Source organism: Aphelocoma coerulescens (genome assembly GCF_041296385.1).
Source record: "Aphelocoma coerulescens isolate FSJ_1873_10779 chromosome W unlocalized genomic scaffold, UR_Acoe_1.0 ChrW_unloc_scaf_2, whole genome shotgun sequence".
NCBI classification, from domain to species: Eukaryota; Metazoa; Chordata; class Aves; order Passeriformes; family Corvidae; genus Aphelocoma; species Aphelocoma coerulescens.
Genome location: NW_027184081.1, coordinates 6,315,081 through 6,332,263, shown reverse-complemented (window position 1 = coordinate 6,332,263; position 17,183 = coordinate 6,315,081). Strand labels below are relative to the sequence as shown.

General features: G+C 46.8%; 1 protein-coding gene across 1 annotated transcript; it reads left to right on the top strand.

Annotated features, from left to right (window-relative positions):
- The first annotated feature begins 9,665 nt into the window (after positions 1 to 9,665).
- Positions 9,666 to 14,090, top strand: LOC138102837 (uncharacterized). Its single transcript, XM_069000589.1, has 2 exons — positions 9,666 to 9,816; positions 11,440 to 14,090. The coding sequence occupies exon 2, from the start codon at positions 12,312 to 12,314 to the stop codon at positions 13,668 to 13,670; it is 1,359 nt and encodes a 452-aa protein (XP_068856690.1). The 5' UTR covers positions 9,666 to 9,816; positions 11,440 to 12,311; the 3' UTR covers positions 13,671 to 14,090.
- Positions 14,091 to 17,183: the final 3,093 nt, after the last annotated feature.

The window sequence follows — 17,183 nt, the reverse complement described above, 5'->3', positions numbered from 1 at the left end:
TGATTTGGGATGATATAGATGGTAATAGAATAAGGGGTGGATAATGTCTTGGGTTGCAGTGTATTCTATTACCATCCTCATGAGCTGTTGAAATCAGGTGGGGCAGTGTTTCCTTGCCTCCTCCCCCCCAGACTATCTTTCTGTTAATGGCCCATCATTGTCCTGCCGCATGACTCAGAGATAACTCCCTCTGGACTATCTTCTGTTAATGAGCCTAATCAACACTTGGCCTCATGACTCATTACCCCATTGTGAGATGCTCCACCCAGAGGGAGGAACCAAGCATCCCATCGTGGATATAATCTGAGACTCTGAACACCAGAGTCAACCCTTCCACTGGATTTCCAGAGGACAGGAGCTACACAGTCACCACTGGACTTTCTGAGGAAGAGCAGACCCCTTTACTGCAGGATCACCACTTCAGAGGATTGCAGCCACCATTCTACCAGACTTCTACCACCACCCTGCCTAACAGGGACTCAGGTTGTATCTTGACTCTGTCAGTTTGAACCAGTGTTTTCTTTTACTTTTTTTCCTTTTCTTTAATTTTCCCCATTAAATTGTTATTCTGACTTGGTGTCTCCCACTGGTTTGTTTTCAAACTAGTACAAACACATACCTTCAAATTCTTCACATCCATGTCCATGCACTAATAGAAGATAATCAATTACTGCTCTGCTTTGCAGAGTCGCTTGTCTCACACTCTGAACATCAGTTAACATATCACTCAGTGCGAGAGAGACAGCACGAGTGTTCTTACTTAGCCAACAGCCCAATTGATCCAATTGTCTCAAGGCTGCTCCTGCAGCAGCACCAGGTAAAAGGAGAGCTGCAGAAAACCTTTGTCCAAAATTCCAAGCTGCAAATTTGTCATTACAATCAGATTTATATTGCTCAACAAATCTTTTCTCCCTTCTCTTATGTTCTTTTATCATTTTTGCATTAGGCGTTAGCAAAGAAAGCTTTCCAAAGCTGCATGGACTGCCCTTGACATTTGAGGGAATTGCAGGCCAAATTCTGTCTCCACAAATGAGAAACATCCCTCGTGGCAATTGCAATGGATCCTGGTTGAACGATATGCTCATCTTTACTGTTGAATTGCACCAAGATTTTGCATTTCTATATATTTCGTAATTTGGAGTTGTGGATGGTATCTTTTCAGCTTTATACCGGCTAGCGCTTGTATTTCAATGCCTTAGAAAGCCTCGAGCAACCCAGAGAGGCAGCACAGGCAATCTAGCACTTTAATAGCTCTGAATCGGTACCTGTATCAGCTGCAGAGCAAATACCATCAGCAGAAGCAAAGAGGGAGAAATATAGCTCCCTGCCCACTCAATTCCCTGCAGTTAGAAGCCTTAAAAAGGAGAGAGACAAGCACAGATGTTCACAGGAAAAGCTGAGCTGAGCGAGGGCGAAGCCTCCCCTCGACTATCCTTTATTCGGAGAAGGAGGAAGGGGAGGACTGGGGGCGGACCCGGGGTGAGCGGCCAATCAGACACTGCTGAAGAGTTTGAGTGACATTGGTTTTGCCTGCGCTTCGAACAAAGGAGCTCGGAGCACGTGGCAGGAGCACGTGTCTTTGGGAGGGGGAGGGGAAGCTCAGAACAGGCAGCAACAATTCCCTATTTTTTTTTCTTTAAAGCTGGGTTGTAACTCTTAGTAACTTAAAAGTGCATAGAACAGTAACAAAACAACAGTGCAAAACATAATTGAAATCTATTGTCCCTACAACTCGACAGTACCTAGGATGCCTTTAAACTAGATCCCCAGTCAAAACTCAGGGGTTAGTCAGGTCATCTATGGTATGGAGTATCAGGACGAAGATTTACAGAGTACAGTGCAAAACCTGAGTGCAAAACAGTGTGACTTAACTCAAGGGATTAACACCAAAATCTGCAGTAGGGGGTTTACATGAGGGTGCAAAATAAGGATCCTTTTTACGGCGTCTCTTCCCGGAGGCAGTTTTAACCTCCTTAATTTTTGAGGAAGTGACATAAGGTTTTACCCATTTCCCTGGGATCCATCTCAGTCCTTGAGGGGTAGATACACTGGCATACCCACATCCCCAAGTTACAAGTTTGTATGGTCCTTGGATTTTTTGAGTCTCTGGGTCCCAGATCAGGATTTCTGGATTTTCCTTCAGTTTCTGTCTTCCGGTGTTCTGGAAATGATGATAGATGGGAGGGTTCGGATCCTCAAAGGTGCCATTCAGGAAGTTTATGGTAAACAGTGCTTTGCTGAGTCTGAGGACAGGTGAATGTAGTTTAGTGGTCCCTGACTGTTGTAGCAGCATTCGCTTGAGGGTTTGATGGGCACGTTCAACAATGCCTTGTCCAGTTGGGGAGTAAGGGATACCTGTAACATGTCGAAATCCCCACTGCTGACGAAAGTTTTTAAACTCCTGAGAGGTGTAGGCAGGTCCATTATCAGTTTTTATCTCCTCAGGTATACCAAGCACAGCAAAAGCTTGGACAAGATGTTTTTCAACGTCCTTAGCTTTTTCACCTGCATGTGCAGAGGCATACATAGCACCAGAGAAGGTATCAATAGAAACATGAACGTATTTTAATCTCCCAAATTCAGGGAAATGTGTGACGTCCATCTGCCACACTTCACCGCTATTAATGCCTCTGGGATTGACTCCCATGCCTAGTGATGGAAGCTGTAGCTTCTGGCAGTTGGGACATGTTGCCACTATTGCTTTTGCCTGTGTCCGCGAATAATGGAACATGCGGATAAGAGCAGGAATATTTTGATGGTACATAGCATGGCTCAATTTTGCCTGTTCGAAAACTTGTGGGACCTTTGGTAAGTCGGCTGATAGAACTATGTCTGCTGGCATAGCCAGAGCATCAGCTCTACGTTTACCTTCTGCAATAAATCCTGGCAGGTTTGTATGTGACCTCACATGCATGACAAAATAGGGATGATCTCTGTGGGAAACCAGATAAATTAATTTTGAGAGCAAATCATAAATTTTTTTGTTTGAGATTTCTTTTAGGAGAGCATGCTCAGCTCTAACAGTTACTCCAGCTACATATGCTGAGTCTGTGACCAAATTAAAGGGTTCTTTGAACCTCTCAAATGCTCTAATGACAGCTGCTAATTCAGCTACTTGTGGTGATCCTTGAATTACCTTGATGTCAGATTCCCACTTTTGCCTCTTTGAATTTTTCCATGTGACCACGGACTTCTTACTTTTCCCTGACGCATCAGTAAAAACGGTAATCGCATCGAGGGGTTTTCTGCTTTGAATCTCTCGAGGGATGAAAGAGAATGCCAGATTGAACATGTCATGTTTTGGGTAATGATTGGAGATTTGGCTGGAGTAACTATCTAATGCAAATTGTAAGTTTATATTATTTTGAAGTAGGTGATCTAATGCGTCTGTTGTTACCGGTAAGTAGATGCATGCAAAGTCACATCCTGCCAGGGTGCGGAGCCTTGCTCTACCCTGCATGATAATTTTTGCTATTAATTCTTGTGGCTGTGTGATGGTTTTAGGAGATTGGAGTGGAAGGAATACCCATTCAATTATGATGAGGGGTTCCTTCTGCTCTTTGTCCCACTGAAATATGAGGCCGTGAAAGCGTGGTGCCTTCCCTAGAATGACAAAAAGGGTAGGGAGGGCTGATACCTGTGTGCTTGTCTGGTGGAAATGAGCTCTTGTATCTTTTTGAGAGACTGCCTTGCCTCTTCTGTCAGGGATCTAGGGGATGCTGGACCGCCTTCCCCTTTTACCAGGTTTGCAAGAGGAGCTACATCCTCTGTGGGGGGTCCTTACCAGGGCCTTAGATAGGTCAGTGTCCCACAGATCTGTTGCACTTCCTCTAATGTTTTAGGGTTATTATTAATGGTGACGGGTGTTGGGGTGATAGAGGTTTCTGTGATTTTGAGTCCGAGGTATTTCCAAGGGCTTGTTCTCTGCATTTTTTCAGGTTGTAATTCAAAGCCCTTGGCCTCTAGGGCCTCAGTCACCATATTAAGTGTCTGCTCGAGATACTGATTGTTGGGAGCACACACCAGCACATCATCCATGCAATGTAGGATGATGGCTTTCTCTGCTTTGGCACGGATGGGAGATAGAATTTTAGCAATATACTCTTGGCAGAGAGTTGGGGATTTTTTCATACCTTGGGGAAGCACAAGCCAATGGTAACGTTCCATGGGGGTTTCATGAGTAAGAGAGGGTACAGAAAATGCAAATCGAGGGGCATCTGCAAGATGGAGTGGTATATGAAAGAAGCAATCTTTAATGTCAAGAACAGCTAAATGTCAATGTTGTGGGAGCATTGAAGGTGATGGCATACCTGGTTGAAAGGGTCCCATGTCTTCAATAACCTTATTAACTTCTCTAAGATCTTGGAGTAGCCTGTATTTTTTCTTTCCCGTTTTTTTTATTACAAACACGGGTGTGTTCCATGGGCTGTTAGTTGGAACTATATTTCCTTTAGCCAATTGTTCAGCTACTAATGTTTTGAGTGCCTCTAAGTTTTCTTTTTTTAGAGACCACTGTTTAACTTGCACGGGTTCATCTGTTTTCCAAGTTAATTTTTGTGGATGGCACTCTACTTCAGTGGCCTGCAAGAGAACATTTTTATATCTAGGGGTGATATCAATTTTTGTTCCCCACTGAGACATGGCATCCCTTCCCCACAGGGTGAATTTGGTGTCCAGGACATATGGACGAAGAGTTGCTATTTGTCCTTCAGGACCTTCAATTTGGATGGTGTGTTTGGATTGCTTTGCAATTTGGGTACCTCCAATCCCATGTATGATGCCCTGAGATTGTAGCTCCCATTGCTCAGGCCACTTATCAAATGGAATGACAGTCACATGGAGTGACATCTGTTATCTTGTTTTTATTTTGTTTCAACCCTGGAGAACTGAATACTACACAAAACTCCATCTTTATTGAACCAAGAATTTCCAATTCCTGAGGTTCATAAGGAGCCTCCGGAAGGGATTTGGTCCAAACACCCCAACTTTCCACTGTATTTGAACCGAATCGTGAAAGTTTTAGATTAGCATGTTTGGAAGGTGGCCATTTGTCTGCTGGTAGACCAACCAAACATGTTGAAAATGGCTTCTTTGGCCTTGAATGAGTTAGAGAGATGGTATCTAGGCCTGATGCATTGGCCAAAGTCTCCCAGACATTTTCTTTTGGTTGTTTTACTGGGAAAGCTGCATTGCTTAAGGCAATCAGTGAGATGATAAGGCACAAGTGTAGTACCTGATTGAGCTTCATTCTCAACAGCTTTATCCCACATGGGAATCTCTGATCTGTAACACAACTTCTAACACACTCTTACATGCAAAATTTACACCATTAACTTTCCCACTTTTTGCATAAGACTCAGTCCACAGTTCTTGTACAAAAAGACATCTGATGTCTGTGGCATTGACAGTAGTGTTGACACTGATTCACGTCTGCGTGCTCGCCTCCTTGTTCCCAGAGTTGATTCCTGCTTGTTTCTGGACTTCATAAGGTTTCACGTTTTTTGCTGGAATCCACTTCGGTCCTGCACCTGTTGAGACACAAGCATACCCTTTTCCCCAAGTTATTAGTTGAAATGGACCCTCGATCTTTCCGGTCTCTAAATCTTTGATCAAGACTAAAGGATTTTCTCTCAATTTGGCTTGAGTACTATTTGAAAAATGCCTGATAATTGGTGGAGTAGGTTCTGAAAAGGAGCTATTCAAGAAGTTTAAAACATACAAAGCTTTTTTCAATCGCATCTGAGGCGTAGCCTCTGCTTCCCCCCTTTTCTGTTTATCTAAAAGGGATTTTAAGGTATGGTGTGTTCTTTCTAGGATGGCTTGGCCCATAGAGGAATTAGGAATGCGAAATTTGTGACGAACACCCCAATTTTTCAAAAATGTGTCAAGGGTTCATCCTCTGTAAGCTGGACCATTGTCTGTTTTAATTTCCTGAGGAACACCCAATGCTGCAAATGCTTGCAAAAAATGTCGACATGCATGTTTCGCTGTTTCGCCTACATGTAGGGAAGCAAAGACTGCACCTGAGAAGGTGTCCACAGATACATTAATATTTTTAAATCTCCCAAAAGATGGGTATTTTGTAACATCTGTCTGCCGTAACTGCAGGCTCTGCAATCCTCTTGGATTGACTGCTCCTGTGGATACAGGGGGTTGCACAAGCTGACAGTACGTACAAGCATTTATGATGGCCTTCGCTTGATCTTTAGAAATGCGAAACGTCCGCATCAGTGCTTGTGCGTTCTGATGAAAAAAATCCATGACTCAGTTTTGCTTGTTCAAAAATGTTTGGCAAAGTGTTTGAAATGACCATGGTTGCTGGAAGCTGCATGGGATGAGGAGCCCGGATCCCAGCGGGGGGAGAGAGACACAATCCAAAACCAATATGGTTGATAAATGAACTCCGTTTATTAGCAGTCCAAAGGCACTTATATAGTATACCAGCTTGTTAGCTCCTAAGTGGCTTAACTTATCAAGACACATTTCTATTTCTACATAATTGGACTTACATTGGCAAGTCTCCACAGTCTTGTTATGATCAAAAGAATTCTGTGCTCGTCTCCCTCGTTGACTCCCGGATACCACAGCTGTAAGTTTTTCACTCCCTATCTGTTTTCTCAGGCTGTTTGTTTCCTTCACAGAGGGACTTTCCCATGGAAAGTGTCTCTCACACACAAGCCTAAAAACATCCAGCCCTATTGCTGGCACAGTTCTTTTATAGATCCCAATAATTCTATTTCCCAACACATGGTCAATTTGTCTGCTTGTGCATTTCCCTCTACCAAAAATCCCGGGAGATAAGAGTGTGCTCTGATGTGGGAGATGAAATATTTGTGTTCTCTCTGTTCTAATAATTTTTTCAAACACAAAAGATAAGAACAGAGATTCTTATTATCAACTTCTTTTAAAAATGATCCTTCTATTCATTTAATTATATTTGCTACGTAAGCTGAATCTGTAATCAGATTGAATGGTTCTTGAAACAAATGAACTGCGCGAACAACTGCTGCTAATTCCACTATCTGAGTTGAGCCGTGTACTATCTGAATATCTGATTCCCATTCTTTTGTAGTTGCATTCTGTCATGTTATCACTGACCTTTGTGTTTTCCCTGAACCACCAGTAAATAATGTTATTGCGTCTAATGGCACTTCACTTATCATAGGTTTTTCTCTGAAGCTTATTTTCGCTTATAGCAGTTTGTGGCTCGGAAAATGAATTGAGCAAACGCCCGAGAAATCTAACAATGCAACTTGAAAATCATCTGATTTTTGCATTGCCCAATCAAAATATTTCTTTTTCAAAGGCAGATAGATTGTTGTGAAATCCTCACCTGCCATTGTTTGCAACCTCGCTCTAGCTCCGATTATAATTTGAGCTGCCATTTCTAAAATTGAGAAAATCATTTTAGGGGATCTGTAAGGCAGAAAAATACACTCTAATATCAATAGAGGATCTTGCTGTGACGAGTCCCATTGAAATATGAGACCATACAATTGCATCTTTTCTCCTAACACTGCAAGGAAAAACGGTTGGCTCAGTATAAAGCGATGTGCTTGTCTCTGTTGAAGAGCGTCAGTAATCTTTCCAAGAGCTTCTTGAGCTTCAGGTGAGAGGGTTCTAGGCGAATTGATATTACAGTCTGGCCTCAAGAGATTAAAAGTGGTGCAAGTTCATCATTTGTGATTCCCAAAATTGGTCTGATCCAGTTGATCTCTCCCAAAAGCTGTTGTAGATCTCACAGATTTTTAACTTGAGTTCTGACTTGTATCTTCTGTGGTCTTATTACTTGCTCTGTAAGTCTCCATCCTAAATATCTCCACGGTGAATTTTCTTGAATTTTTGAAGTAGAGATTTCCAATCCAGTATTTTGGACTTCTGTAATCACACTGTCACGAGCTTCTTGTAGCTCTTGTTGTGTAGATGCTGCAATGAGCACATCATCCATATAATGAATGATCATTGCTTTTGGATGTTTCTTTCGCGCTGGATATAAGGCTCATGCCACAAACCATTGACAAATGGTTGGAGAATTTTTGAGACCTTGTGGAAGAACAACCCAATGATATCTTTGCAGAGATTCTTGTCTGTTGATGCTTGGAGCAGAAAATGCAAATCGCGGAGCATCCTCTGGATGAAGTGGGATGGTGAAGAAACAATCTTTGAGATCAATGATTACAAGTGGCCAATCTCTCGGAATCATCGAGAGAGATGGAGCGCTGCAGCGACCTCTATTAAAAATTCACTTCTACCTTTGTTCCCCATTGTGATGTCTCTTCCCCATACTGTGATGGGCTTCTGCACAGTGAAAGGACGAATGATTGCTGTTTTTCCTCCGGGTCTTGTAGCAACAATTGCATGCTCACTCTGCAAGCATAGGGTATTTCCTCCTGTACCTGAAAGAAAGTTCAGAGGTGCTCTCAAACGCCATTCTTTGGGCCAAAAGAGATGAGAGATGACTGTAACATCTGCACCAGTGTCCAATATTCCCTTGATTGAAATTGTCTTGTCTCCACATGTTAAGCTTCAAACGAGCACAGGTCGATCACGGCCTATCTGCTTCATCCAACTGGCATGAATGCCCACATCTTCAATGTCAACTGAAGCTTGTTGATCGGTCACAGGCATGATCTGTTCTGTGGCATGAGATGGTAACGCAATAGCCTTGGCTATTGGAGTATTTTCTGGAATAACTAGTGGAGGACGTAAAGGCTGAATCAAAACTGTTAGCTCTTCATTTTGATCTGCTGAAACAATTGATGGAAAAGCAATGAGCCCTATGATGCTAGATCTTTCCTTGCCTACTATTAAAAAATCTTGTCTCTTCCAAGATGTTCCAGTGATCCCTGAGGGTATCATTGCATGATTTTTATTCATAAAACATACTAATTTGGAAGCTGCCATTACTTCTGTGGAATTATTTCATTACAGATCTGAGTGAAGCGTTGCTATTTGCTCTCTAAGCAGTTTTCCAAGTTCTTGCAGCTTTTAATATGAATAACACGTGCTTGGTCCTGTTGTGATGGAAGAGGTGTCCACATATAGTTGAGAAAGTCTTCTGCCTCTTCTGGAGATAAAATCATTTTTGTTTTGCTGAAATCGTATGGGAGACATGGTTCAACATCGTATGATTGTTGTGATAATCCTCTGAGTGGTGTTGTCAGAGTGATGATAGGGGGCACATGTGATTGTGACACAGTAGTTGTTGAAATGTCTCTGCTGTGTGTCCACGGCTGTGGCTGCGCTGCAGACGGGGGCTGTGTTGACACAGAGCTGGTAGGAGGTGTAGCTGCCGAAAGCTTGTAGGATGGAACTGAGGTACTGTGCGTACCGGCTGTATCGGCGTAGCAGCTGAGGCGTCCGTGCCTGGCTGGCTTGCGGGGCGGGCGGCCGGGACCGGGGATGGGGCGGGGCTGGTCCGAGAAGCGCTGGTGCCGGGCAGTGGGGGCGTGGCTTGGCTGGAGCCGGAGACGTGGCTGACAGCCTGGCCAGGGCTGGGGGTGGGGCCAGGAGAGGCTCGAGTCACAAGCGGCGTTGCCGGGGTAACCGCGGTGTCTGAGGACGGGTGGGTTGTGCCGGGCCGCGCAGGCGTGGAAGCGAGGTCTCCTGAACGCGGAAGTAAAGCTGGGTCGGCAGCGGTGGGAGTGATGACGTCAGAAGCAGGCGCCGCCGCCGCCGCCGCGAGGGGCCGTTCAAACGCGGGAGCGGCCGCGAATCCGGGTCGCGTGGGGATAGCGGGAGGGCTAGATGGAAGCTCCGGGACCGCCCCTGGCCGCGCGCATGGTTCATCTGATGGGAGGACCCCAAACCCGGGAGGTACGGACCTGCCCCTGACTTGCGCCGTAACGGGTGGTTCTGGCGAGATAGAAACCACGCCCTCCGAGGCAGGCTCCATTTTTAGGGAGGTGGTCGGGGACCCCCCGTTTCCCCCCCGGGCATGCGCGCGCGAAGGGAACTCTAAAATTGCAGTATCATGCTCATCCGTCGGACCGATCAAAAGGTTTAACTTCGGTTCCGGCAAAAATTCCCGTTCTGCCTTTGGAATGGCCGCGCTCCCCCCCCCCCCCCCCCCCCCCCCGCCTGCGGTGCCTGAAGAGAGTCATAACCGCTTGTGCCAAGAGCCTCGGGGACTTCTGCACGAACATCGCGTTTTTCGCCCGTCTCTGACGGTGGGAAGGGTTCGAGCGGGGGTTTAAAATCTCCCGCTGCACTTACGGGTGTCAGCAAAGTCTCCGCGAGACTGTTAAACATCCCCTCTTCGTCAGAAGCAGGAGGTGCTACATCCAAAAGCGTTTCAGAAATTATTGTAGCTAATGGTATTAATTTCTGAGCCGTTTCATCTCTGAGACTGGCGTAATGAGATAGAATAGAACTAATATTCTCCTAAAAGGATGGTAAATACAAATCTCCAATCACTGTATCAGGAAACTCTCTCTTTATCCAGGACACCAAGCATCGTATTTCTTGTAGAAATGCTGGTAAGGGGTGGTTTCGAACTAAGTTTGCCTCTGGTTGGGAAGGAACTGCACCCATAATTTGTTTCGTGGTCTAGTTTTGGACAGCTTACCTTGTTTTTGATAGATGTTATGGGCTCGGGAAATCCCAGTCCGAGTTCCGTCCAGCAGTTCACAGCTCCTCCTCCCCCCTGTGTACCGAGGTTAGGAGATCCTGGAATTTCAAGGCCGACCCCGCGGGGTTTTCTTTTCGTCTAGTCTTGGTTGCGCGCTGGTGTCCAAAAGGTCTGGGTCGTTCCGTTCCAACGAGGCCAAACACGGGGCACCATTTGACACTTTACCGTGCCATAAATCGAGTCTCTCCTGATGGGAGACAATTTTCTGAAAGTCCTTGCAAGGAGTTTAAAGGATCAAGCGAGATGTCTTCTGTAGTTTCAATGCTTCTAGATAGTTGTTTATTAAGTCTTATCAGGGGAACAGAGCCACTAGCGTGACCCAGGTACAGCATAGAAGACAGAAAAGTAGGAGTGAGAGCAATTATCAAGATTTACACAGCCTTTTAAAGATATTTTAACCAATAGTTACTAAAAATGTACATTATTTTCACTTTTCTACCAATTATTCAGTAACAAGACTAGGAACTGTGGAATTTTCTATCCAATCAATCCAAACTACTTTTACTGCAGAATATGGAGTATTAGAAGAAGGAGAAGAAGGTCTAGAGAACAACAACAATCCTCCATTTTGATATTTTTTACTCTTATCCATTTACTATGAAGAGAAGCCTAAAACCTCTAAATTTTTCACCCTCTGACAATCTTGCATAGTAGTCTATCACCTAATTCACACCACTGTATTTTCTAGTTCTTGTCTGACTGTTGGTAATTTTTTCCAAGGTTTGAAGCTAAAACCGTGTTGTTCAGGGGGGTAAAAACCCTTAAAAACAGGCAGAGAAATATTCTCAGCACTCTGGGTTCCTACACAGGACCTCCCCAAAACCAGACCAGCTCTGCATGGAGACGAAGACATCGCTGAATGCCCACCAACCAAGAAAAAGATCGTCCCACCACATGGCAGCAGCCGAAACAGAAAGCTGAACGAGAGGCTATGGGAAAAGTCAAGCCGTAGGCCAGACATAGCCTGGAAAACTGATCCTTAGTTTATATGTTACCACCCCTTGTTACCCCAAAATATCCCTTTCCCTCAACCCTTGTCAAACCTCCCTAGACCCCAAAACTTCCCCTCTCACCACAAAGCTAATGAATCTCGCTTATATTCCCTCTCAGAAGCCCCATCCCTATCAAAAGATGAAATTTATCTACGTTGATGCTGTCCTCACCGCTTCCTCGATGACCTAAAAGTAGATAAGAGCCTAGACTGGGTCAATGACCTTTTTGGACCATGGGGAATAACGGGATGGATTGCATCTTTGATTAAGGGAGCTTTGTGGGTGTTGGGGTCGCCCCCCCCTGCCATGGGGCCCTGGGGGGAGGGGCCCTGGGGGGGGAGGCACGGTGTTTACCTGCCCCTGGTCAGCCTCGTTCCCCATTGGTTGGTTTGTGTTCCCCGGTGTGGGCAAAAGGTCCCTGGGGTCCTGTGACTCCAGCAGTTCCTGAGCAGAGCCCCAGCCATGTGGCTGGAGAAATAAACATCTCTGAAACATCTACCATGAATCTGTCCAGATATATTTCCTTTCCACGGGACTCCTGGTTTGATATATACTTGTTACAGTATTCCCCACTGTAACAAACTGGTGGAAGAATGCGGGCAAGATGCCGATCCCTGAGGAAACTCGTGAGTAAAAAACCACTCTAGGCCTCTCTCTTCTCATCTTGGTTTGGATATTCTCTCTGGACTATGGAAGAATCGTGGGAAATGGGGCTGTCTGAGCCACAGAATGAAATGTATCTAGAAGTAAAAGGAATCCTTGAACAACGAAACAAAAAAGTAATGGAACCGGGAGATCTTGAACATTTCTTTATCTGGCTTTTCAAAAGGTTCTCCTGTATTTCTCGAGACTTACTTTTTGATATTGGACCTCCTGGATATTGTCAGGAGTGTTTCTGGGACGCGATCAGGGATGAGCTAAGGGATCAAATAGAACATGGAATAGCAACAGAAGTTCTCCGTGGATCCTTTATAATCAGTGAAGCTCTTCAGGAGCATTTGTATGGTCCCATTACCCCTAGAGCAGAAGATCATACTTCTCCCGTGGCCGAGACCGCGTGGCCGCCATCCCGGGAGCACATGACTGCGGCCGTGCCGGTGGAGGTGCCTGCGCTGGAAGCGCCCGGCCCCCTCGGGAGCGTGCACCTTATCGCGGACCCCATCCCTGTCTCGGGATCCCTGGCCACGCGGCCGCGAGTGAGGGAGCGATGCCGCAGGCGCCGCGGGTGTTGTGGGTCACGAGCAGCCAGGAACCGGGCATCGTCGTGGCGGGCCGCTCTGAGCGACCGGCTCGGAGAGCCCTGTGGCAGAAGCGGCGGTTTCCACAGCGACACGAGAAGCCGCGCAGCGCCGAGCCGAAACGGGGCCGCTCTCAAAGCAGCATGGAGTTGGCGGAGCGGAACCGCTCGCAGGGCGTGGGGCCGGCGACGATGGCAGCGTGGGGCCGCTCAGAGCCCAGAGACACGCCGGAGCAGCGCTGCTCGGAGAGCGCGGAGCAGCCGCAACGCAGGGGCCCGGCCGAGACGTCGGAGTCGGCGAGGTGGGGCCACGCGGGACCAGCAGCCACGACGAACACGCAAGCACGTGATAGGAGAAGTTGTAGCCACGAAAATCACAGGAACTGTGAAATGGTACAATGTAAAAAACAACTATGGATTTATAACACGAGATGATACAGGGGAAGACTTGTTCATGCATAGAACTGCCATTAAAAGGAATAACCCTAAAAATTACCTGCAAAGTGTAGGAGATGGGGAAATTGTACAATTTGATATAGTGCAAGGAAAGAAGGGTTTACAAGCAACAAATGTTACTGGGCCTGGAGGTATTCCTGTCAAAGGCAGCCGTTATGCACAAAATTATAAACAATATCCATCCCAGAAACTTCCCTACCCACAGCCTAATTTCCCCTTTTACCCTATACCCAGTATGAACCCTTTCCTAAGTTTACCCCATCCCGAGTTTATTCCTAATCCGTTTTTCACCCCATGGCTTCCTTATACAGTTCCATTTCCTTACAATTCCTCTCCGATACCGATGGGGGGCTGAAAAGGGGGAGGGAAGAACCCTCTCCTGCCTCAGTTTCCCCACAAAGCATGCTCAGAGAGTTCTGTCTCCCTTCTATCAGCCCTAAGATGTTCCAGAGAATCTGTTTGGACATTTAAAGACTCAGGAGGGTGGCTTGTTTTGTTTTGAAACTGTTTTTGTTATGTTTATCCAGTTGTTTTCATTCTCTTTTTATTAAAATAAAACGGGTGAGATGTTGGGGTCGCCCCCCCCGCCATGGGGCCCTGGGGGGAGGGGCCCTGGGGGGGAGGCACGGTGTTTACCTGCCCCTGGTCAGCCTCGTTCCCCATTGGTTGGTTTGTGTTCCCCGGTGTGGGCAAAAGGTCCCTGGGGTCCCGTGACTCCGGCAGTTCCTGAGCAGAGCCCCAGCCATGTGGCTGGAGAAATAAACATCTCTGAAACATCTACCATGAATCTGTCCAGATATATTTCCTTTCCACGGGACTCCTGGTTTGATATATACTTGTTACAGTATTCCCCACTGTAACATGCGGGTATTCATTGTTATTATTATTGTGTTACTTATGTTCTCTTGCCTCCTACATTGCTGCAGAAAGGCTGCTGAGAATGCCTTTTTAATAAATACAGAAGGGGCAGTTGTGGGGTATGCCCAGCCCCTGCCCTGGAGGGATGTCTGCTGAGATTGCGTAATCCCCAGCAGGACTCCCTGGAAAGGCAACCACTTCTTTGGTCACAGCGAGAAAAGACAGACCCAGAATCCTTTAGGAGACCCTATGCAGATTGTTTGTAACCCATTGCCCTTCACCCATCCCCTGTATCCCTATAAAAGCAAGCCCTCTGCCCCTGTGAGAGAGAGAGCTGTCGTCCCTGGCTTTGCCCTTCGCCAGGGTACAGACCAACAATAAAGCGACCTTCCGTGCGGAACCAGCCACACGAGCCTCTCGTCTCTCTCTCGGGTCTAGCTTGGCCTGGAGGCTGCCCTGCAGAGCTGAGCTGGAATCATGAGCTGACAATCACTAAAGAGCTGACAGCCTCTGTGTACTAGTTTGAAAACAAACCAGTGAGAGGCACCAAGTCAGAATGACAATTTAATGGAAATTAAAGAAAAGGAAAAGAAAGCAAAAGAAAACACTGAAAGAGTCAAGATACAACCTGAGTCCCTATTAGGCAGGGTAGTGGTAGCAGTCTGGTGGAATGGTGGCTGCAGTCCTCTGAAGTGGTGATCCTGTAGTAGAAGGGGTCTGCTCTTCCTCAGAAAGTCCAGTGGTGGCTATGTAGCTCCTGTCCTCTGGAAATCCAGTGGAGCCCGTGTCTTTGATGCTCAGAGTCCCAGATTATATCCACGATGGGATGCTTGGTTCCTCCCTCTGGGTGGAGCATCTCACAATGGGGTAATGAGTCATGAGGCCAAGTGTTGATTAGGCTCGTTAACAGAAGATAGTCCAGAGGGAGTTATCTCTGAGTCATGCAGCAGGACAATGATGGGCCATTAACAGCAAGATAGTCTGGGGGGAGGAGGCAAGGAAACACTGCCCCACCTGATTTCAACGGCTCATGAGGATGGTAATAGAATACACCTCAACCCAGGACATTATCCACCCCTTATTCTATTACCATCTACATCATCCCAAATCAATACCTTCTTTAAACTCTAAACACACATACATATATATATATATATATATATATATATATATATATATATATATACAATGAAACCCTACACACAGTTCTCACCTAAGATTAGGTCTCCTTGTGGTACACAACAGGTTTCCCCATCTTTTTGCATTACCCACCAAGTGCAACCAGGTCCTTGAGCAAAGACAATCCCACGGATGGGTTTGCCTTTGCCTGAGGTGGGATTAATCCAAACAGTCTTTCCTAAAATACCTCTCAGGTGTACCACAGGGACTCTATCTCCATCCACTGTGTGCAAGGGTTCAGACTCGGCAGGACCAGCTCAATTGATGGACCCTCGGGTATTGACCATCCAGGTAGCCTTCGCTAAGTTCCCTTCCCAATTTTTGAAGGTCCCCCCACCAAGTGCCTTTAGGGTGGTTTTAAGTAGTCCATTGCAGCGTTCAACTTTTCCGGCAGCTGGTGCATGATAAGGAATGTGATATATCCATTCGATACCATGTTCTCTGGCCCAGGTGTTGATGAGGCTGTTCTTAAAATGAGTCCCGTTGTCTCGATCTTGTCAGGGGTGCCATGTCTCCACAGGACTTGCTTTTCCAGGCCCAAGATGGTGTTCCGGGCTGTAGCATGAGGCACAGGGTAGGTCTCCAGCCATCCAGTGGTTGCTTCAACCATGGTCAACACGTAGCGCTTGCCTTGGCGGGTTTGGGGAAGGGTGATGTAATCAACTTGCCAGGCTTCCCCATACCTGTACTTTGACCATCATCCACCGTACCACAGAGGCTTCACCCGCTTGGCCTGTTTGATTGCAGCACAGGTCTCACAACTGTGGATGACCTGTGAGATGCTGTCCATGGTAAGGTCCACCCCTCGGTCACGGGCCCATCGGTATGTTGCATCTCTCCCCTGATGACCAGAGGCATCATGGGCCCAACGAGCTAGGAATAGTTCTCCCTTGTGCTGCCAGTCCAGATCCACCTGTGATACTTTCACCTTGGCAGCTCGGTCCACCTGCTCGTTGTTGCGATGTTCTTCATTAGCCCGACTCTTGGGTACATGCGCATCCACTTGTCGAACCTTCACGGTCAACTTCTCTACTTGGGCGGCGATGTCCTGCCAAATCTCAGCGGCCCAGATGGGTTTCCCTCTGCGCTGCCAGTTGGCTTTTCTCCAGCGAACCAGCCATCCCCACAGAGCATTAGCTACCATCCACGAGTCTGTGTAGAGATAGAGCCTCGGCCACTTCTCTCGTTCAGCAATATCCAAAGCCAGCTGGATGGCTTTAAGCTCTGCAACCTGACTCGATCCACCTTGTCCCTCGGTCGCTTGTGCAGCTTGCCGTGTGGGGCTCCATACTGCAGCTTTCCACTTCCTGTTAGTGCCTACAATTCGGCAGGAACCATCAGTGAAGAGGGCATAACGTCTTTCAGTCTCCGGTAGCTCATTATATGGTGGGGCTTCCTCAGCACGAGTCACTTGCTCTTCCTCTTCTTCAGAAGATAATCCAAAAGTCTCACCTTCAGGCCAGTTTGTTATAATTTCCAGAATCCCAGGGCGATTTGGGTTCCCAATACGGGAACGCTGTGTGATGAGAGCAATCCATTTGCTCCATGTGGTGTCGGCGGCATGATGCGTGGAAGGAACCTTTCCCTTGAACATCCACCCCAGCACTGGTAGTCGGGGTGCCAGGAGGAGTTGTGCCTCTGTGCCGATTACCTCCGAGGCAGCTTGGACTCCTTCATAGGCGGCCAAGATTTCCTTCTCAGCGGGAGTGTAGTTGGCTTCAGATCCTCTGTAGCTTCGGCTCCAGAATCCCAGTGGTCGACCACAAGTCTCACCAGGCACCTTCTGCCAGAGGCTCCAGGACAGACCATGGCTCCTGGCTGCAGAGTAGAG